Source organism: Lynx canadensis, chromosome D2, assembly GCF_007474595.2.
Source record: "Lynx canadensis isolate LIC74 chromosome D2, mLynCan4.pri.v2, whole genome shotgun sequence".
In the NCBI taxonomy this organism is placed as follows: Eukaryota; Metazoa; Chordata; class Mammalia; order Carnivora; family Felidae; genus Lynx; species Lynx canadensis.
The window spans coordinates 50,209,802-50,232,987 of NC_044313.2; the positions used below are offsets into that span (position 1 = coordinate 50,209,802).

At 41.9% G+C, this 23,186-nt stretch overlaps 1 protein-coding gene across 5 annotated transcripts in view; it reads left to right on the plus strand.

Moving 5' to 3' along the window:
• The window catches only part of KCNMA1 (potassium calcium-activated channel subfamily M alpha 1), a 734,126-nt gene that overhangs the window by 418,086 nt on the left and 292,854 nt on the right, over positions 1 to 23,186 (plus strand). For all 5 annotated transcript variants that reach the window (XM_030334400.1, XM_030334401.1, XM_030334398.1 and 2 more), the window contains exons 4-5: positions 15,549 to 15,642; positions 16,501 to 16,612. In XM_030334400.1, the coding sequence (XP_030190260.1) occupies positions 15,549 to 15,642; positions 16,501 to 16,612 (206 nt within the window). The remainder of the gene's footprint in view (positions 1 to 15,548; positions 15,643 to 16,500; positions 16,613 to 23,186) is intronic.

A 23,186-nucleotide genomic window follows, 5' to 3' on the forward strand; every position in this document is an offset into this window, starting at 1 on the left:
GAGAGAATGCCTTCTTAATAGGGTAGGTCCTTTCCAAAGATGAAGAGACACATGTCCTGTGACACAAAGACTGTAATGATGGGGAGGGCTGTCTTAGAAGTAGCCACATGGTGGGGTCCCAGGGTGGCTCCGACGGTTAAGTGTCCAACTGTTGATTTCACAGCTCAGGTCATGATCTCACGGTTTGTGAGTCTGAGCCCTGCATTGGGCTCCATTCACAGAGCCTGCTTAGGATTCTCCCTCTCCTCTCTCTGCCCCCTCTCCCTCTCCCCCTGCCTCAAAAATAAATAAATAAACTTAAAAAAAAAAACCAGCCACATGGTTAGGTAAGGGACAATTCCCAGGATCTTAGGATACTTAGTGCTGCAGTAACAGTTTTTATCTTATTATCTGTGTAGGTGACTTTTTTCCTTTAGAATGTAACTTGACTGATGATCCTCTTTGCCTCCACATGTTCCTGCTTCCGATTCCTTCTCCATATCCTTACCTGTTAACGTCCTACAAAAGATAATGGCCATATTCGCCTGCATTGAAACTTCTATCACCTCGCTGTTTCCTATAGGATAAAGACTAGACATGCTACCAAGGCACACAGATGCCTCACAATCTCCATCCAGCCCCATTTCTTGCCGATCCTACAGTCTACTGAGGCTCCAGTCATACGGAGCCCCCCCCCCACATTCCCAGAATGCACTGTGTGCTCCTGTGCCTCCAAGTTTCTGTCCATGCCTGTCCCTCTGCTTCAGTACCTTATCCTGCCTCTGTCCCTGACGGATTTTACTCATCACTCATAACCTATCTCAAAAGTTAGGCGGAGGCCACCTTCTCCAGAGCCCTTTGTTTCTTATGTGTATTGCAGTACTAATGACCATAATAGCTAAAATGACACAGCATTTTCCATGTGCCAGTCACTAACAAAACAGTTAACATTTACTAACTCATTTATTCCTCTCAACAACCTGAGGAGGTGGGTATTCTTTGCATTTTATACATGAGGAGACTGAGGTACAGAAAGATTAAGTAACATGCCTAAGGTCCTATAGTAGCATTTTGAAGCAAGGCACTGTTGCATATATGCTTCCAGAAATTAAAATATGGGTAGACTCCTCTACTAAATGGAAAATGACTCAAGAAGAGGAACCATGTTTGATTGAATTTTATGTCTCCCCAAACTAGATAGTGCCTGTCTCAAAAGAACCTTGGAGAAATTTGTTGAATGAATGTACAGACTATTATATTTTCATTGCAAACTATAATCTTTTTGAAAACATGTCATTTAAATTAAGCCTTTAGGTTTTTAATCCATGAGAAAGGAATGAGTTGCGACCAAGTGGAAACAGCTGCATTTTGAGGTGCGGAAGCTGGTGTGGGAAGCAGCCCTGGGTTTCTTTTCAACCTGCATCCTGTAGTGTTGGTGGATGGTCAGCTCTCAGGGAGCACATGAGGCTGAGATAGCACCCTGCCCCTTCCTGTGGAGTGTGTCCCCCATCAGGGCTGTGATCACACCCACAGGGTAGGAGGAGGCTGAGCTCCAGGAGCGCATGTCAAGAGGTGCCTGCTTTTCTCCAATCAGAACCAGGAAGGAGAAATTGGAGGGAGTTAGACCTAGACCACACCATCCTTTAGACCATACTATCCTTTGCGTTGCGTTCACTGTGTCAGAGATCACAAGGGGCAAAGGGGGAGGAGAAAAGAAAGCAGATGTTAAGCAGGCAGTTCTCAGATATCCTGTGTGGATTTGACATCAGAGGGGTGCTTGGTGGGATCCTACTGAATCAGTACTATTTTTATTCCTTTAGGAAGAACTTTAATTTTTTTTTTCTGATCACTTGATTTTGATTAAAACACCTTTGGGGAGTCTCACCTGTAACTAAGGTTTTATGAAATGGTCAAGGTATACGTTGATGAACTCACTTCTAACCTGCCATGCATGCTGAGATGAAGAAAACATGGCTTCCCTCGGGAGTGGGTTTGAAAGAGGGTCATAAGTGGCTTCCTGGGGCTATAGTTGCATAGAGTTACCTACTTTGTGCTGCCCCAAGCTTTCATGACTATTGGGTTGCTTCACTGCCATGTTATACCTCGGGAGTCACCATGAGTTCTGTAACCCACAGGTTAAGGATGTTGGCACTTAACTGTCTTTTATTTATCGGACCAGCTCAGCTATGCTTGTATAATGAATTGTAACCACAGGAAATCATGGTGTGTATCTTTATGTAACTGATGCCTTGCTTTTCCTGAATTTTCAAAACATCTTAAAAATTATGGTTGATGTTAAAGACTCTAATGAGGTTATTTGTTGAAGCAACATACATTATAATAAGACATGCATTCGAAAGGATGGCCGGGGAAACCATCTCATCAGAGTGACTGTCAGAGGTTCTGTCCTCACCTTCCCTCCTCTGTCTCTCCCCTCCCCGTCCCCAACGCTGCCTCTTCTCACGTGTAATGCCAGTGCTCTGTACAGTGTTCTGTTTAGAGTGGTTTGAACATTTTTCTGCCCGTGTCTTTCATTGCTGAAGTAACTCACCTCTCTCATATCGACTCTTACCCAGGAGCCGCACTGCAGACTCTTTGATGTAGGTCTTTTCTGCATGGCAGCTAAGGCCAAGCTGTGGTTTTCATTGCATGATGCAACTTCACCCTTTCGGTTGTCGCCTCCAGGTTAACCAGATCCTTTTCCCGCACTGTGCATGCATGCTGCGAGCTTTCCCCCAAGGCCCGGACCTGAATGTAGTGAGCACTGGGCGCATGCATGGAATTGAAGCGGCGAGCATTCCAATACACTGAAGCACTGGGATGTAGAGTTCCCTTTGGACACCTTTGTGGGTCTCCAGTTTGCTGTGATACCACGAAGGCCATTCTGTCCCTTAAAATCTCAAGACTAAAACGTTGCGAAAGAGAGAAATTAATCTATTTAGATGTATGCTGAGCAAAGGCTAACAACAAGGAATTTAGAAACAAGGGTCAGTTTTCCAAATAACCACTTACCTGATGATCAGTCCTCCAAATTTCCAGATCTGCATGGATGTGCTCCAAATGACCAGTTATTACATTACCTTATCACATCTTTCTGAACACTGTGACCTAGTTTGGTTTTGTTTAGAGCTAATAAGATTAATAAATGTCTGACTGTATATACTTAAAAAAAAAACAAAAAAACTTCTTAGGCTAAATGGCCTGGGAAATACAGTCATTGGCCTTTGTCTTAGTTTATCGTGTAAACAGGAGTACCACTAATTCAACTTTAAAAGAGTAAAATGGTAGTACTATGAAGAAATACCATATTTATGGAAACATGTTGGCATTGCATTCAGTATTACTGATTAGTAACTGTGATCGTTTTTCACTCATTGAAATATATTTTTGCCTTAGGGCGTCTAACGACTCCTTTTAAAACTGCTTTTCTTTTTTTAACATGTCTTTTTTTCTCCTTTTTTCATGCTTTTATTTTCAGAATAAACTTTTACAAAAAAATTATTGTTAGGGTCTTTTTTTGAGCTGGATTTTTTTTGTTATTTCACATAAACAGTAGATGCTTTACATTTTAGACATACCTTGGCTGTAAATAGAGAATGATGACAGGTTGGTGTTACCAAACTCTGATAATCCTAGGGCAGGAATAAGAGTTCCTAGAGTTCCAAGAATTCTTGGTAGAATCAGCTTTCCAGAGCCTCTTAGATTGAAACTCCACATGAAGCAGTCATAATGACACAAAACTGAAAGCTTCATATCCTGTGTTTTATTTTTTCTCATGAATCCTGATTTCCTCATATCTGGGGAATTTAGTAGATTGAAGTTCTTTCCATACTTCTTTTCCCCCATTCTGTTAAATATATCCTATTCACCCTGTAGAAATAGACTCTGCTTAGAATTTTATAGCATGTTCTTTTGGTAACCAGTAAAAAGGCTCTTTACATGGAAGTGTTTCCTCTTTTGAAAGGAGCTTAGATGGAATTTTAGTGTAGACCAGTGCAGAGCAGGTGGTCCTGACCAGCATGTTGACATGCTCTCACTTTACCAGAGTTTGTCTTCATCTGGGGGTTTGGTAAGGGAAACAACTGATTTTCCTCTTTGGGGTTCTTCAGTAAAGGAACCCACTTCTCTTTCTCATAAAAACACAGCGCTTCCACATAAAATGAAAGGATTTCTGAAACCCAACATAGAGGGGGGATAAATGGATTCCATTCATGAAGACAAAAGAGATAATCATAAGAAATAAGCTTCCTAGGGGCATCCCCCTTTTACAGTGAGGGGGAAAATGACTCTAGAGAAAATCAAAGATATGGCCACAGAATTAAAAAGGGGGACTTGCGGAAGGTAGCAAGGAAAGAGAAGCTTTTACTCCAGTGAGCATACAACTCACGTCATTACTTTCTGAATATGGATCCAGGAGTCAGGTAGACACCATTAATATGGTGGAAAGAGCTATTGTTTCTGAGGTATGAGCAGGACAATTTTGATAATAAATGATTTGCCCTGCTAACCAGAAGCAAATGGGAAAGGAAGAGTGAAGGAAAATAAATGTTCCTTGAGGTAAGAAGTTATTTTCATGAAGTAAAGAGGAAATTGAGAGTGTATACTTGAATATATGATTGCATCACCATAGGATTTAACAAGCCATTACCGTTTTCCCTGTTAATGATGACAATTTGTCTCTAAAGGTAACTTGTCACATCTGATTTTCCATGGTGATGTTGGTCCTCACTGCCCAGGTCACTTTATGGCATTCCTAAGGAGTGATTCCTGCTTTGGACTCAGCAGACTCATGACTTCTAATCAGCAACATCTCAGACTCTCCGTTTTGGCTGTGAGGCTGCTGGGCTCTCAACAAAACTCCTAAATAGGAATACTTACAAAACTTCCACGACTCAGCTGTCAGCCAAAGACAGAGCTAAGACACAGCTATTTTATTTTCTTGTGTAATATAAAGGTGCAGTTGTTTTCTACGCCAGATGTCAGAAGGACTTGTACCAGGTCTCTCTCTGTCTTCTTAAAAAAAATTTTCTCAACAAAAAAAAACCACCTCAGGATGTCAGAAACAAAACTATCATAATTATCCTTTAGCATCACATATAAATTCACGTGTAGCTTTTAACAAATGCCGGTGTCTCGGCGGTGAGTATGTATGTTATGTGACAGTGTTTTCTATTCTTCAAAGTGAAGCAAAGCAGACAAATGCAACAACTGTTTCTTTACCTCCTGAATTTTTCCCTCATGCTCTTGAGCCTCCCCGTATTGGTACCAGGCAGGTTTTCAGCACTGGCAGTCTTTGTCATTGTAGCTCTTTGGATGAGACCACCGAGGAGATATATGCCATTGTGCTTGGATCGGATGTGGCTGGCAGATAGCAGGATTGAAACTGTAGCAGATCTAAGTCTCTTAGGCTGCTGGCAGGAAACCGGAGTTCAGTGAAGAGAACAGGGAAAGGATCTGTCTCATGCATCCTCATTACCCTCACTTGATTAGGCTGCCAGTCTGCGACCCAGAGCAGACTGGGCCTGGCTGAGTAGATTTGGTAGTTTTGGCTTTCCCACTCGAAATCCTTGCAGGTAGACCAATAGCAAGGAGGCATTGCCAAGGTCAGGCTGTTTTGGTGTGTCAGGATTACGTGAAAGCCAGGGAAGCGGACAGAGATGGGAGCATAGGGAGGTAGCTCCTTAGCATCTTAGTATCCTTAGCATACTAAGTAGGAGACTAGTAGGATGATCAGGGAATGCCCAGAAGAATCCAAGACAAATAGCAGGAGAAGGCCCAAACAGGAGAATTTTAAAGTCTGCACCCAGTAACAGTTCAAAGAGGTCCCATGGTAATTTGAAAGACTGTTAAACTATGGAAACCCCAACCCACCCGCTCAACCTTTGGAGCCCCTCCCATTCTCTATGCAATTATGAGAACTTCATAGTTTATTTGGGAAGCCTTGAGGCCAAAGCACCTAGAAACTGTTCCCCCAGGCTGCTTCCTTATGGTTGCTCTCTCCTCCAGAAATGGTGACACCAGGCAGTTGCCCCCCAGTGTCTAGGAGCTGACTAGTGATTATTACTGCCAGGAGATGATTGTCTATGGGCCTCTCAGCACATGTGTGGTGTGGCAACACTTAATATCCAGGAGTGTTAGGATGAATCCTCATTTCTGGCTTCTTCAGGTCTAAGTTTTTGTAGGCATGAGAGTAGTTTGGCTCCAGGGGTCAGAGCTACTGTGTCCCCCACACCCCTGCCCCGCCCCTCCATGCCAGGCATTGTGTCTGGATTCCCTGCTCTCCTTTCAGACCTGGAACTTATTCTCGCTTCCCTCTTCTCCCCATTTCTACTCACCTCACCCAGGCCATCCTGTTTTGTGGATGGTCTCAGAGTGTGGTTGGGGTTGGGTAGAGAGAATACACTTGTGCTGGAAGGCACATACATGTGTATGTGCATGTGTACCCTCTCACATGTACCACTCGATGACTGTACATGCTCATTGACCCTGCCCTTGAAGAACTCTCAGTCTGTTTTATAGTATTTGTGTGTGTGTGTGTGTGTGTGTGTGTGTGTGTATTTGAATTATCTACTTCATCCTATCCCTCTACTAGATAAATAGGACTTTACTTAGTGAGAGATGGCTGTAGTCAGTGGAGGTAGAGGAATAAGAGTAAGAATTAATCTGTCATGAGTCCTCAGACAGTTCAGTGAAAACCAAAGCAGCACTCATTTGGCGAGACTCTGTTTCACGTAGTAGCTTAACTCTGATTTATTACATAAAAGTTGCTGGCAAATATGAACACTAATTCCACTCTGGTAACAACAGTGATTGAAATAATTGTAGTCTGTGGACAAATTGGAGAAAACAAGCATTAGTGGGTAGGTTGTCTTGGACCTCATTCCAAGAGTCCAACAGTGATCTTACGGATGTAGAGTTGGAAGAGATATTTAGAAGACATATGACTGGTTCGTCCCCCTCCCTCTCCTCCAGATCCATACTAAGCCAACTAGGCAAATGAAACTCTCTCTTCTGCTAAAGACCCAGGAAAAGAATACACAGCCTCCTGTGGCCACTCATTAAAGTGACTCATGGCTCTCTCTGTCAGGAAATCTTGGTTAATTATTTAGTATTTATGAGACTGTGTGGCTGCCTTCATGGAAATATAATTTCCCTGGTGTTTCTTCTTTAATATTACCCAAATGCAATGCTCTAATATATAGAATCACACCAGATGTTAGCTCACTGCACAACCTATTGGGCATTTGAATTATATTGCAACACCCGATAAAGAGGCAATAAAGCCGGTACAAATAGAAAATTAAGTGTGAAATAATCGATTCTATCAGGTTTTTGTTCATTTGGATGATTGCCCTTTTTTTTGGCATTTTTCTACAAACAGTAATTATTATCACTACTGTTATTACCTTAGTTTTAAAAATAACTATCACCTTTTCAGTGCTTAGTCTTTACTCATCTGAATTTATGCTCGCAACAGCCTGTGAGGTCTGTATCCTTATCTCCAGTTTACAGATGAGAAAACCAAGGCATGGAGGTGAAATTATTTGTCCATGACTGTGTAGCTAATAAGTGATAGAGCTGGGATTTTAACTTTTTCATCAAATTCCAAAAACTACCTCACTGCTATTTGTGCTTGAGGTCAACTTGTAATGCCCACATTTTGCTTTTGACTTACTTATTTGGGTACATAAGTGGATAAACAGATATGGAATGAAGATGAGGAGACCCTAAGTTTGGATAGCATATTGAAATCTCGTGAGAAAATTCAGAAGAACTCCATAAAAAAGTGACAAAGATTTCACCATGTGAGTTTTATGAAAACAAATTATCTGTGTGTTTATTGAGAAATCCAGTGTGTAAGGAACTGATGTATTTTGTTCTCTTCATCAGCTGTCTATGTCATATTTTTGTCTCTTGAGAATGCTTAATTATTAGGACCAATTATTCAGGTAGATACCCTGAGCCATACAACTGCTCTGAAGTCTATGGCTATCATTGTTCCAGGATTCTCCATAACAGTCAAAGCTCAAGGAGACAGAGCACATAGGATTCCAGAGTAGTAAGGGTTTATATATCGCCTCTCCATTTTTTCCAGTTCATTTCAGCATGACCCTAATGAGGCATGTGTTTGTGACCATTAGAACGCATCTCATCAATTGAGCAGAGGCATAATTGGAACCCTGATGCTGTCAGAAAGATTAATAGGCCTGTTGATACAAACACGTAACTGAAGATTTCCCAACAAGGCCATTTAACCAACTGGCTTGGGATCAAGTAACAAAAAGTGTTTGCTATTTGCATTAGAACCATTGCAAGGTCTAAAACAAGTGTCTGAAGATTTAGAAAAGGCTCCTTTTGATGCCATTGTCGTTAGTATTGATTAATGACTGAACACAAACTGCCCCCATCAACAATAATGTCTTAGAAGATAGCTACTCAGATGTTCTGGGATAAAGTAAAAATGATGGTCAACAGAAGAAGTTGGGTTCTGTTTGATAAAAGTAATAAAGCCTACACAAGTTATTGAATATATGCTCCACTCAGTGTAAACACTTAAAGCACCAACATTAGAAAGATATGCTCTTAAGTACATAACTCTGACAAGGTGATTATAATGGGAGCACTAATGATAGCTAAAGGATAGAAAGCTTGCAGCTTGGATCCATTCAAGACCTGGGGTGCTGTGCAGATTAGAAGACAATGTTCTATGTGAAGAATATTATTTTCTCAATGATTAATTACTGTCATGTCATTTGCACTAAATCCACTATTATCATTAACTTGCAACGTATTTTTCTGAGACCTAAAATTATATGAATAATAATATTGATTTCTAATTTGGAGTATATTGCAAAGACTTGCATTCCCTTTTAAAATTTTTTGGTCTCATATTCTGATTAGCTAGGTGCTTTTATTCCTATTTTGGGGGCACCTGGGTGGCTTAGTCAGTTAAGGGTCCGACTTCAGCTTAGGTCATGATCTTGCGGTCTGTGAGTTCGAGTCCTATGTCGGCCTCTGTGCTGACAGCTCAGAACCTGGAGCCTGCTTCAGATTCTGTGTCTCCCTCTCACTCTGCCCCTCTCCTGCTTGCACTCTGTCTGTCTCTCTATCTCTCTCAAAAATAGATAAACATTTAAAAAATTTATTCCTATTTTGTTGGCAGGAAAACTGAGGTACTTTGCTTATCCAGTATATCCAGACATTGCTAGGAAAAAACCTCAAATCACTTAGATTGCCTACCTCTTGATTGCAAATAGACTCCATAGTATCTGCGACTGTATGAACTTATATTTTTTCTTTATTTCAATGGAATGAAATGAGATGCAAAATTTACAGTCTGGCCCATAATTAGAAGTGTTCAAAGTATCTAAACATTATTCCATTAGTATGTCCATTCTTGTTCTTCTAGAAAAATAGAGGGTGAGAAAAAATTGGGTTATCTTGAAGGTCATCCATCTTTAAGCAGATGAGTACCTAGGAGTTATTTCTCAAGAAGCAGTGGAACTTATCCTCAGCAGATGGGGTCAGGCTTCCTGATGCCACTAGCCCCCTCAGGGGCCCAGGAAGCACTTCTGGGGATTAGTAATGTCCCATATGACTATCTTTACAGAACAGGGTTAGATACAGGTTGGACAGATCAACTTCCTTTGGATTTTCCCAATCCATTTGACAAACACATTATATTTTCTAGGGCAGTTTTACCTCCTCTGTAAATCAGTCAGCCCTCCTCGTTTTTACATAAGCTCCATGCCAGGGTCTGTGGATATCAGAGGCTACCTCTTATGTTTCTTTTACCTCTCCAAGGATGTTGCAGTTCTTCTGGAACAGTAAGTGGCATGGAAGAAGGGATATTGGGTCTCTGTCCCAACTCTTCCACTTACCTACATGATCTTGGGTAGGTTTCTGAGACTCTACTTCTCAGAAGCCTGCAAAATGGGGTTTATAACAAAATATCTACTTTATTTTGCCAAGTTGTAAGAACCAAATACAATAGTATGTGCAAACTTTATACAATTGACAGATATGATTATATTGGATTGGATGAGAATCAACATTACGAGATGGTTTAGAATCCTCACTCCTAATGCTATAGGAATTGACACATGGGAGACGTCAGCCAGGGCATGAGTAATTCACTGAGTTGCACCTTTCTGTTGGTTTTGAAGGCTGCAAAATGTTTGAACACAAAGAGGGAGGAACAATTTGAAGAGGCCATGACAAAAGCAGATATTTAGAATTAGGAATGTGTGGGTCACACTCATGAAATAAGGAAGGCACCAGCTCCTGGTAGCAAAGGGCTTGGCCTGGAGCATGTGGTCAAAAATGGGACATGTAGTGAGGTTGGGTTTTAGAGGTCCTTCACAGCCACGGTTAGAGCTGATGCGGGAGGCAGGAGGGAGCCATGATGGTAGATGAATGACATCTTTTAATTAAATTAATCTGGCAACATTGCAGAGGTGAGACTAGGAGAAGAGCCTGGAATCATTAAGCTTACTGTATTGATTCATGTCTTCGGTGCTGTGGGCACTCCGGTGGTCCATAATCCTGGTGGGAATTGAGAAGGCTCCATCCAATTTAAAAAGGGACTAGCCACAAAAGCAAGGAGAGTTTAAGTGTTGGAAATTATTTCACAAAGTGCTATTTTGTTCCTCAGTTAGTCCCTTCCCTCTCATGTGATTATTTATTAAATCACCTCAGATATTTGCTGCTGTTGTTGTTGTCCCTAAACTGCTTAACATTTTGTTATCTCTTATAAATGATGGTCTCCATAACCTCTCCCCATATATACCTTATCATTTTTCCTTTTAATCTTAAACAAAAATGTGCTCCTCAGGCACTCTGTTAATTAGAATGTCGTTGGTAAAGCTCGCATGGTGGTATTGTAATTACTTCTCTGTATTGTCTTAATTTTTGTTCCCATCTGAAACTGAAAATATCTGTTCAACCTCTTGATCTCAGCAATTAGTTAAGTGGTATGCAGCTGGTTATCCGGGGGTGGGCTCAGATGTTTAATCACCTCTGTTCAGGTCTGAATGGGAATCTTCTCGAGCAGCGACACCTGTAATTAGTGTGTAGTTGCAAGAAAGTTCTTCTGGAACAGTGGCTCTCAACATGTGGTCGCCAGAAAAGCAGCAGTGTCTGGGAAACCGTTAGAAATGCAAATTCCCAGGGCCCCATCCTAGCCCTACTAAATCAGAAACTCTGGAAGGGGCCTGCCAATGCTTTAATAAGCCTTCTAGGTGCCTGCTAAAGTTTGAGAACCACTGTCCTGGAGAAATACCTTCACAAGGTTAGGAAAACAGACTTCAGAAAACACCAGGGGAGTTGAGAGGCTGAGAAGAGAGGGCAATCACTACCCTCTTGGAGATGATGCAGATTTCCAGAGGAATAAGCATTGGAAGTGAGATTTTTTTTTTGTCCTGAGTCCCTGCTCCTGGAAAGAAAACCTGGCTAGCTATTGTTTGCCCTATGCTTTGGAAAGACAAGTGTTTTTCTTTGTTTCTTTGTTTTGTTTTGTTTTGTTTTGTTTTGTTTTGTTTTGTTTTGTTTTGGAGAGAGAGGAGAGGAGAGGGGCAGAGGGAGAGAGAGAGAGAGAAAGAGAGAGAATCCTAAGGCGGCTCCACATTCAGCACAGACCCTGATGTGGGGCTCGATCTCACAACTGTGAGATCATGACCTGAGCTGAAACCAAGAGTAAGACACTTAACCAACTGAGTCACTGAGGCTCAGAAAACTTTGTCTTTGGAAAGACATGTATGTAAGTCAGTTTTTAGGAAGGACTATTGGATCTTCTGGCTCAAGGGTCTTCATTGGATATTTTAATGTTAAATAGATGAAGAAAGAGATCTATTTGCCACATTGAGTGAGTCTCAGTTTCCTCTACAGACACCTAAATACTGAAGATATCCTTATTTGATGGTCAAGAGGAAATAAGACCTCTATCCTACACTGAACATTTAAATAAAAGAAGCAGGTCTTTATTGAGATTCTTTTGAAGGTGTCCCAATCACAGAGTCCTGGTCAAAATGCTAAGCTTGCCTAAGGTTTTAGTATCACCTTTGATCCATGGACTGTGGGAGTCTAAAAATGAAGAGTCCATCAGCTTACCAACTACCTTGTATCATCTAATTGATAAGTCATTAGTTAACCAGGAATAATTTAGGGAAAGTCCATTTTCTACTACCACGATCAGAACCAGTATACTTATTTAAGTTCTTAAAACTCCACTTTGTTTTTTCTATTGGCAACATATATCCACATGAAACCTATTCTGATGTGGCCATGCCTCATCAGAATGCCAATCCAAATTTAAGTGTGTAATTCAGAGTTTCTTTTGTGTTAAAAACAAAGCGATTTGTTTTCTAGCTCTTGAAACTTCTGTGTGTCTAGACAAGGAACTCTCTTATTTTACATAGGAAGGAAGAAGAGTTTGTGTTTCATTTTCTATCCTACAATGAGCATTAATCATTTAGATAAAAATCTCTTTGGGAGGAAAATAAATCCTCGTTGATATGGCCAACCCTTTTATTGTTGAATTATGTATTTTCTTTTTATAAGATCAATGAACTTCTCCATGGGTTGTTTCCATTTGGGGAATGAAATGATGGGGCTTTAGAATCTCCACTCTGTGGTCTCTGATTGTTGGAGTTTGTGGACTGCAGGCACTCGGAGGATTTAACTCAGAGGGGATCCTGATAAAGGGTTCTACTGCCACTTGAGAAAACTAGGCAGGACATTTCTCCTTGGGCTCTCATGTAAGCAGGAAAGAGCTAAAAGTGATAGAAAACAGACTTTCTGATCACTCTGGTCCTACAGGGGTCCCAGAGGCTGGCCCTCTTTTATCCCAGGGTTTTCTGCTTCTCTTTCATCTTAGCAGAATATGCTCATATCATTGGTGAGTTCCAGCCAGAGAAAAAGCTGCATAATTTGCTCCTTTTCTTACTGCAGCTCAAAGTCTAGGACTCAAGGAACAATGTGAAGCAACGATTAAATCAGGTCTGAATGTTTGAAAGAAGTACAAAAGAAAAGGTTTAATATGGTTTCAACATTGTCTTCTGTAAATTAGGGATGCTGTTGAGGTATATTTTTCAACACTGTGTCCTTTAGCATCAAGCCCTCTCATTGTTGCCATTGGGTATGGACAATATAGGAGGGGACAACAGAAATGACAAGGAAGGAAAGGATCAATGGAAAGAAGTTGCTACAGTCTAGTCTGATTTCTTATAGTTCTGCTTCTATTTATACTGAGCCAAAATATCCTCAATGGCATTGAGCTAACATCTTTCCCCCCACTCCCATTCTCTTCCACAGCCTAGCAAATGTTTTCCCTATTAGATACACTTTAAGGTTACTACCAAATTAACCACAAAGGCCATGGCATTAACAGGAGCTAGAAAATTCACAGGAGCCCCAAATAAGCCACCAAAAACTATTGTGTAGGCAACTGTAAGGTTATTGTTTGGTCTTGGTGAAGTGATAGTGGGTTTTCCATGATAGACTTGGGAGCAAAGAGTTTCTCTCTGTCCCTTTGACTATGACTATTAATCTTGATGAATATGAATTTCCACAGCTAAGTCACTACTGGTACAAGTAAAAGCTGAAGTGCAGTATTTACGAATGGAGCTGCCCACCCTCATTCTCTTGCTCACTCTCTTATACACACACACACAGACACACAGACACACACACACACACACACACAGACACACACACACACACCTCATTCATTCTTCAGTAGCATATCATACCAGTGGCTTATGTAGCACAGAGATGCATTGTCTCTTTATCCCTTGCAATCTACAGTGGATTTCTGGTCAACCTAGTTCATGTACTTCTTTTCACTGCAACTAGAGTAGCTAAGAACTCTGACACCTTTGAACCTTATGGGTCTTGTTTTTGAAATGAAACAAAACACCGTCATGGCTTGGGAATTGCAGAAATGTCACTTACTAACTCTAGGCCTGGATTTTTTTTTTTTCATTTAAATTAATACCTGTGTAAGGGAGGAGGCAAATAGCAATGGTTTGGCTTTTTGTGCTTCTGCCTCCTTTCAACATTGGACTAAGCAAACTCCATGCTGTCTCCCCTCCCACTTCCCCACCTTAGTGAAAACCTAGGAGTTGTCATTTCCTTTGTAAAAGAACTGTTTTTCAGTGTTTGCTCTTTGTTCAGTCTGCGTAGTTGGTAAATGCAAGTGTAGATAACTCTTAATGCTTGTCTGGAGGTTTTTCCGCCTATTTGTGATTTGGGAGATGACCAAGGGCATGTTTGACTTGTAATAGAGATGAAGAATGGATAAATCCAGTGCATGTAATATGATTGGAGAGTCCCATAGACTGACCCACTGTGCATTCCCATAATGCCTGTTGAACAACCAAGCATTGCCCTTGCAGAAGTACAACTATACTAACTGGTATTGCCTACAGTGATTTCCAAAATGGTGGTACTCAGAAATCCGACATCCTGCACTTCTCAAGGGGGCCCTCTCCTGGCCCGGAGGTCCATGTTGCTTCCCATCCAGGGAAGGTATTTTGCTTCTCCCCATCCTTCCTCCCCTTTCCCTCCCCTCACTTTCTTTATATTCCTGGCCTGAGTGTTACCATTTGCTTACTGATAAGAGTATACTATGAATTTTCATTTACAGCTTTGAGATACTTATGAGGCTTTCCTGCTTCCCACTCAGCCCCAAACTTGGGACTTTTCACACACTGATCCTCTGATCAGTTTGATGCGGGAAAGCACATGGAAGCCATGTACCAGTTTGTATAGTAGTACCGTTTTAAACTGTGTACTCTTGAACAAAGTAGAGTGTGCTGGGGGTTCGCATTGGCTGCTTGACACACACAAAGCCAATTAACTTGCATGCCAAAAAAAAAAAAAAAAAAAAGAAAAGAAATTAACCCTTAGAGTACTGCTTCAACATTTTGGTTTAAGGGTCTTGAACTTTACCGGTTAGGCAATGCTTCTTTCTCCAGATCCGAGTGCTGCACTTAAAGTCCATACTTAGTCTAGCCAGAACATCAACCAGGATCCTCTCTTCCACAGCTTTCCTGAGATGCTCCTGGGTCCTTTATTATTAATCAACTGATGGCATTAAAGAGGTCTAAAACATAGCCACTGTGTTTCACTGAAAATGGGCTCCACTTCCAGTGTGCTTGAGGGTGTGAGGGACTATTTTTAGCTTTGGTACGTGTCCTCTTAAAGAAAGAAGTCAGTTCTTTAAGGGTTAATATGAAATTAAGGAATTTGATGGTCTCTCTTGCTTGTCCTTCCTCCAAGGTGTCTGCATGATCCTTTTTAGATTCTTAGCTCTCCTGTTGAATGATGGTAAAAAGTAATATATATATATATATAATTGCAAAAACAAAAGAACAAAAGACTGAATGGTTGAATGAAAAGACCCCTTGGCAATGCTTGCTTGATTATCACAGAGGGTAGAAAGACCAAATGTTTTAGTTAACGAATATTCATTTTGTCCTCTACCCCGAGCACCACTGCTACACAGTATTGTGGAAGACTTGATGATGCTTTTCATTTACCTCTTGCTTTTTCTTCTTCCTGTCTAATAGCCCAATAGAATCCTGCCAGAATTTCTACAAAGATTTCACATTACAGATCGACATGGCTTTCAACGTGTTCTTCCTTCTCTACTTTGGCTTGAGGGTAAGTCTGATCAGTGCCACCCGGTATCATAATGGGGCATCTTGGACCCAGGGACCATCCTTCACCAGCATCTGTTCTCGCAGAGATGAAGCCCAGTGTTTCCAGGGGAGACAACAGACCTGCGCTGTGATTTTCAGTCTCTGACAGAGACCTTTCCTCAACTCAGCATTTTCTGAAGTGCATGTTAAAATCTTGTTCCAAGGAGGAGAAACAGGGATTGAAATAACCATTTTGCCTTTGCTGGCCTACTGTTTCTCATCTCTCTAAATACGAATGCATTGTTGCCTTTAATAGGAACAAAAAAACTTCTCTTAAAATTATGTTTATCAGGTTTCGCTTAACTGAATCCTAAGAGAACAGGTGTGAGGACTGAGTCAAAGGGGTAGATTGGCCGAATTTGGGACTTGGGCATTTATACTGGAGCCTGTTTACGGTGATGGCGGGGGGCGGGGGTGGCTGCATAGAGTGTGTATCACAGAGATTGTGTGTGCATGTGTGTGCACACGTGCATGTGTGAGTGGATGCATACGTATATGCCTTATTTACAGTTATATTTACGTTGGAGTCTAACAAAGATGAGACCACTCAAACTTTCCGATGACATTATTGAAAACCATAGGAAAATAGATTGCCGGGTATTTCTCCAAGGTTAACATAGTCTACGGTCACTCTCCGGAAAAGGCTGTATATCCAAATTCTAAGACAGAAACAGCCTGTGATTGGTATAGATATGAGAAGGACATAACATCTCCCTCCAGGCCCCCATGAAAAACCAAAACATAGCCTTTGGCAAAAGAACATAGTTAGAATGCCAGCATCATGCTTCTCATTTTTTTGTCTCCTTTTCTCTTTCCCCAGTTTATTGCAGCCAACGATAAGCTGTGGTTCTGGCTGGAAGTGAACTCTGTGGTAGATTTCTTCACGGTTCCCCCGGTGTTTGTGTCTGTGTACTTAAACAGAAGTTGGCTTGGTAAGTCAGTCTCTCCTCCTTTCTTCTTACTGGTTCCCAAACTGTGGTGGATCAGAGGCCTGGGCTGTCCCCACGGAAAGAAAGTTTTGTGTGAATGTGCACAACTCTTGGAGTTTGGGGGGTTAGTGAGGACAGTTCTCTTCAGAGCACTAGCCCAGGAGGATTCGCGCAGCGAGTGCTTCAGGTAAGGCAGTTTTCTCATTGTTGAAGCCTACGGGTCACACTGTCACAGCCAGGACCTCTGCCTTCGTGCTTCTGTCATTTTCATTCAGCCTGCAGTTAGAACTGGACAAAGAAGAGCCTGGTACGAGGCCAACTTTCCAAGTAACTGATTCAGGTGCCCCAGAAGGCCTGCCTGCCGAAGTTAGCTTCTGTCTGCTTCTCGGTTTTATGACGAGTGGTTCCTGCCTGGTTTATCTAGAGCTAAGAGTTCCTCTGTGGGACAGCGTACAGGAAGGCATCTCAAGCCACTGTCTCCATGAAGGAGGTGGAGCTCCCCTCCCGTGCTAAAGGAGGGGCTTTTGCAGGTGCTGTGTTCACATCTTACTTCCTGTATCTGCTCAACATGTCCCTTCCTGTCTGTCCCTGGCAGGTGACTTCCTGCATTACGAGCAAGACAGTTTGGCAGGAGAAGTAGTTAGCTCGAGGATGGTCATGGCAGCCAGAGGCATAGAGAGACAGCTTTGAGCTTCTCTTTGTTGCACTGAATAATTCTCTCAGAATGTTCCTGCTGCCGTAGGTCTACCGGGGGAAAGGGAGGCTGAAACAGGATTCAGAGGACTATTTGTGCGTCCAATCTGTATTTTTAGAAATTTTTGGTGTTACCTCAATTTTTTTTCAAAGTAATAGAAATAAAACCTTGGATTGCAAGTAACCTGTTCTGCGAGTGTTCCGCAAGACAAGCAAACATTTCTAAGAAATTTTAACTTGATAAACGAGTGATGCCTTGCAATATGAGTCGTATGTGAGGCTGAATGTCACACGATCACGACTGAACCAACGGTTCTTGAAATTTGCTTTGATATACAAATGCTTTGGATTACAAGTGTGTTTCTGGAATGAATTATGCTCGCAAACCAAGGTTTTATGTATATTACATTCAGTATAAACATTTAAAGATGTATAAAGGAAATATCAATCATGTCTTCCCCGTTCTCACTGCCTTGTCCCTGGGATGCTCAATGTTCATAGACTTCCATATCTTTCCTTCATGCCCCATTGCTACAAACATGGATGTGTACATATATATGTTGTAGAGGAGGTGGTCTTTGTACAAATACGTGTGTCCATGACATTGCACTGGAATTTGGTTTTCTCACTAACAAATAAATGATGGACATCCCTTCAGCTCTGTAATAATTCATTTTATTAGAGTTACACAGAATTCTACAAATTGTTGTATTGCAGTTCATTTGGATACAGCCCTAATGATGGACCACCTGATTATTTTCTTTTTGCACTGTAAACAGTGTTTTAATAAACACCCTCATCCACACATCTGTGCAATTTTATTTCTCTAGATGGTTCTAGGTTCCTGGAAGAGTAATTGCTGAATCAAAGCATGCATATATTTTAGTTTGTACAGAAATTGATGGTTCACTTTTCAGAAATGTTGTGTCAAGATATGCTTCCACTAGCAGTATGTTTTTGATGTCCTTGTTAGCATTGTGAATTTATTACATGCCTCATATCAAGTATTTAAAAAAAGAAGCACCCTTTGTATATGATGTATGCAATAATCACATACACACATATCTGTGTGTATCTATGTGTGTATATCCCATAAGGATTCTATTTTGGACGGATTTTCACATTAGAATTGTATTCATTCACTCAATGGAAAAGTCATCATCCTTGATTTGAAACCTGCTTGCTTAGATTGGGTTTTCCAGCCAGCTTGATGAAACCATCAGAGCCACTCACAAATCTGAGAAGTAACCTGAATATGCTCTGGTACTGAGGGTCCCAGCTACCTCAGCTTGACTGTTAACTGGCTTTGTGACCTGGGGAGCTCACTTTTCTTTCACTCAGCCTGTTGTTTATAATCTGTAAAATAAAGGTTAGGTTAGATGATTTCTCAGGTACTTTCAGCTCAGAATGTCTCTAGGATTCTTGCATTGTTCATGAGAAATTTGGCATCTAGGTTGTTGGGAAGGACTGGGAAATTGGTGAAATCAAACCATCAACATTCCTGAGTCAAAATTACATATGGGTTGCTAACCATGGTTCATCCTAGACCATCCTGTTGCAAAGAGTATACACACACATGTGTGCACACACGCACATGCATGTACCCATGTACCCGTGAGCGTGCACAGACCCTGAAAAACTCCAGACAGACAGAGAAAGAAGGAAGGGGAAGAGGAAAGAAGAGAGGAAGGGAGAGAGAAGGAGGGAGAGAGGGAGGGAGGGAGGAGGGAAAGGAGTCTGCCTTCTCTTCCTCTCTTCTCTTCTCTTCTCTTCTCTTCTCTTCTCTTCTCTTCTCTTAATTACTCTGTACACTGGAACAACCACTTTGCTTCTGGACCCTCAGTTTTCCCTTCTGAAAAATGGGAGGTTTGGACTTAAATTATCATCTAGTCCCCACACTTCATGAGTTGGAATTTTATGTCAAGCTCCATTCTCTCTTGGTCCCTTGTGGTCCTAGGTGATTGAGGATAGTCCTTCATGACTGGTGGAGACACCCTCCTGTGCAGCGAGCAGATCTCACCCCAGGGTAAGGGTATAGAGCCAAGTCTCCTTGTGAGACTAAAAGCATCTTTGTGTCAGGAGAACTTGGATGTTTTAAAAATTCATGCCTTCTTGGGAATGATTTAATCCTGATTTTTGGCTTGGTGTTCTCATCTAGTGAAAAATCCACCAGAGTGAACAGGAAAAGGGGAAGAAAAAGAAAAAAGAAGAGAAATGAGATATACTTTTGCATCTGCTATGGTTTCTCTTCAAAAATTAAACCTTTAAAATGTGCTTCAATCGAACAGTATTTATTAATACCTACTATGTGCCAGGCACTTTTCCAGATGATTTGGAAACAACAGTGAATGAAATAGCATCCTACCCCATAATGTTGCAGTGAGGGAAGAACAGGAAAAAAATGGGCCTAGTAAATAGGCAAATTATACGGTGCGTTAAGAAGCATAAGTGTGTTGAAACTGAAAACAGACCAACAAACTTTTGGGCTATAAAATCATAATAAAAATACCAACAACAAATAACCTTTCCCCCCTTGTAGGAGAAGGCATCCTTAATGAAATGCTTGTGGTTCTCAGCCCCTTGGGTGAGCTCCACCACTGGTCTTCCTGTTATGGAAGAGAATTCAGTAGAATAATATTTCAAGGAGGTTTCCGTGTCTGATTTAATACATGGGTTATTACATCGTGAAACAATTATTGTGCTGATGAGCTGCCAAATATAAAATGAACATTCCCATGAGATATAGCTTATACAGTAGAAGGAATAATCCCATTAAACGGGGGGCATTTCAGGAAGTGCTACCCTCCTCCTGGAAAATGAAAGGGTGCTGCCTTTACTGGTTGAGGTTTGGCATAAGCTGGGGAAAAGTGCAGTCTGTTCTATTTCTTCGGCACACACCTGCTGAGCTCTATGACACAGGGGGCTGCGCTATAGCTGGAGTCATGTGGGTGCAAAACAGAACAAGGGCTATGACCCCCATCCTTACCTTCGCCAGAGCAAAATGCACACCACATTTGACTTATCATAATGTATGGTTGCATATTATATAGTATTGTATTGGTTCACTTTATGTATGTGTTATCTTAGTGCATTTGATGGTGTATTGATAATAACAGCTAATTCCAGTTCTACCATGTGCTGGGAACTCTGATCAGCCCCTTACATATATGAACTCACTTACTTCTCAGAAAAGTCCTGTGAGCTGGGAGTTACTTTCCCCATTTTGCAGATAAGGAAACAGATTCAGTGACGATAGCTCTTGTCCCAGGTTGCATAGCCTTGGAAGAGGTGGAAGGGGTGATTTGCCCCAGATTTGATCTGATTTTATGTCTGTATTCATGCTGTTCTTCTGCCTCTGTCCTTAGCCTCGAAAGATTGGGGGTTTTGAGGACTGCGTTGGGGTGACTGAGCTGATTTGGCTAATTTCTGTTGGCACTTCTCCATCTCTCCTTACTGAGAGAGATTCACTTCAGGCAGGCAGGGAGGGGAAGAGCTCTTATTTAAGAACACACGTCCTCATGACTCCTCATCCCCATCCCACTCGTCCTTGCCCACCTTCAGTTTCTAGAGTTGTCACTAGGACCTGGGGAACACATAGAGCTTGTCTGGTGTCTCCCGAGTCCCAAGGTACCTTAGCACCTTGGGGATCAGATCTGTTCCACCTGAGAGAGAGGGAGAGACTAGAGGCTTCCACACATGCTGTCAATAGAGCAGAGTGGGTCAGAGCCAAGCTCTGGGCTACCACCTCAATTCACATCTTGGCTTGGCCAATGGGTCACCTTAAGCAAGGTTGTTTTACCTGTCTTAAACTCAGTTTTCCACCTATCCAATGAATGGGCAGTACTCACCTCACAGGGTTGCAGAGGGGATTTTGTGAGGCAGTGTAAGGAAAATACCATGTACCTAGGACGGGGTTCACGATGACCCCAGGCTTCTCTTTCTAACCTACCTATCATATTTTAAAGCACCAAGAAAGAAAACAAACCAGAATGGAACCAAAAATAAGGCAGCGGGATGTGAGGACATCCACGTTGGCAGGCGGCAAGTCTCTGCTTATTTTAATTCCTGTTCCCACACACACCAGCTTATTCATTTTTGTTTCTCTCACCAAATCCTTATCCTACCTCACTAAAATAAATGTACCTTGAAATGAGAGATGTATTTTATTTTGAGACTAGAATAACATGCTGAGGAGAGCTCTTCTGTCTGTCTCATTTTGGGGGGAACTGTATCCCCAAGGTAGGTCAACAGACTGTGCCTCCTTTGTGTATTTATTTATGTGGTTTCATTGAGGGTCATTTTGTGTGGTCAAAAGGAGAGAGGAGAGAAAAAATAATGATGCACTCACTGGCCACTCATCTCGCTAGCTTTTTTTGAGTGATTACTGTGTATTCAGCACTGAGATGAGGGGACCATGTCTGGCCACCCTGTTTTACTATGTTTTACTATGATCTCCAACATTGCCCCTCTTCTCTGATTAATGAAATCAGGGGATGGTAAGGAGCCCCAGGCCTTGAACCCAGGGTGGAAAAACTGTCAACTATAAACGTACCTGTTCCTCTAACCCATGTTAGACTTCAGCACCTCTGGAAAACACTGCTAGAAAATAGAGAACTCTGATAAAAAATAGAAAAATGAGTTAGTGCCCAGCCACAAGGCAATTAAAATGATTTAAGATATCTGCTTATAAATATATGCCCGGGCAGTACCTTTTTTGTGTCAAAAGGTGATAAAAACAGGATTTAAAAAAAAAAAAAAAAAGTTCAGATCCTCAAAAACAACAACAAAAGGACAAAACGTAGTTCCTGTTTGAGACTGAGGTTTCAATCTAGTTTTAGAACCAAAATAAACACGCATGCAGCAACAGCAAGTAACACTGCCCGCTGTATAATTAAGTCCCAAATTGTCAGGTACAGGCTGTAAGGGCCGTGGGAGTTCACAGGAGAAAGAGCTTATGTGGGTGGAGGAACGCGAGGAGGCTTCTGCAAGGCACCAGCTCAGCCCGGCTTGCCGTGGTGGGTGAAACTGGGGAGCAGTGGCCCGCTTCGAAGGGGAGAGGAGACCAGCCTACCCTGTGCAGAGGATAGCAGGTGCCCACCAATGATAATGCCGTCCTAGAGAAGAAAGCACCCTTCCCTGCACGAGGCATCAGCCCCACAGCCCCGCAAGATGGATGTGTTTGTTTCCTCTTGCTACAGTAACAAGTGAGCGCCACAAATGGCGGTGGCTTAACACAAGTTTCTTTCTTTTTTTTTTAATGCTTTATTATTTATTTTTGAGAGAGAGACACAGAGAGAGAGAGAGAGAGCGAATGAGCATGAGTGGGTGAGGGGCAAAGAGAGAGGGAGAATCCGAAGCAGGCTCCAAGCTCTGTCAGCACAGAGCCCAATGCGGGGCTCGAACTCATGAACTGTAAGATCATGACCTGAGCCAAAGTCAGATGCTAAACTGACTGAGCCACCCAGGTGCCCCAACACAAGTTTATTTCTTACAGGTATGTAGATTAGAAGTCAACTTGGGTCTCTCTGGGCTAAGGGACAAGAGTCTTCAGGGCTGTGCTCCCTTCTGGAAGCTCAGAGGAATGTTCTCTTACCTTGCCTTTTCCATCTTTCGCAGACCACCCACACTCCTTGGCTTGGGGCCCCTTCCTCCATCTTCAAAGCCAGCAGCCCTGGGTTGAGTCCTCTTACCACGTCTCACTGATCTTGCCATCTGTCATCACCTTCCTCAGACTGTCTCTCTCCTGTCTCCTGCTCCTACTTCTAAGGACCCTTGTGATTATACTGGGGTCCTACATGGATAATCCAAGATACTTATCCCATATTAAGGTCAGCGGGTTAGTAACCTTAATTTCTCTGCTACTGTGATTACCTTTTGCCATGTA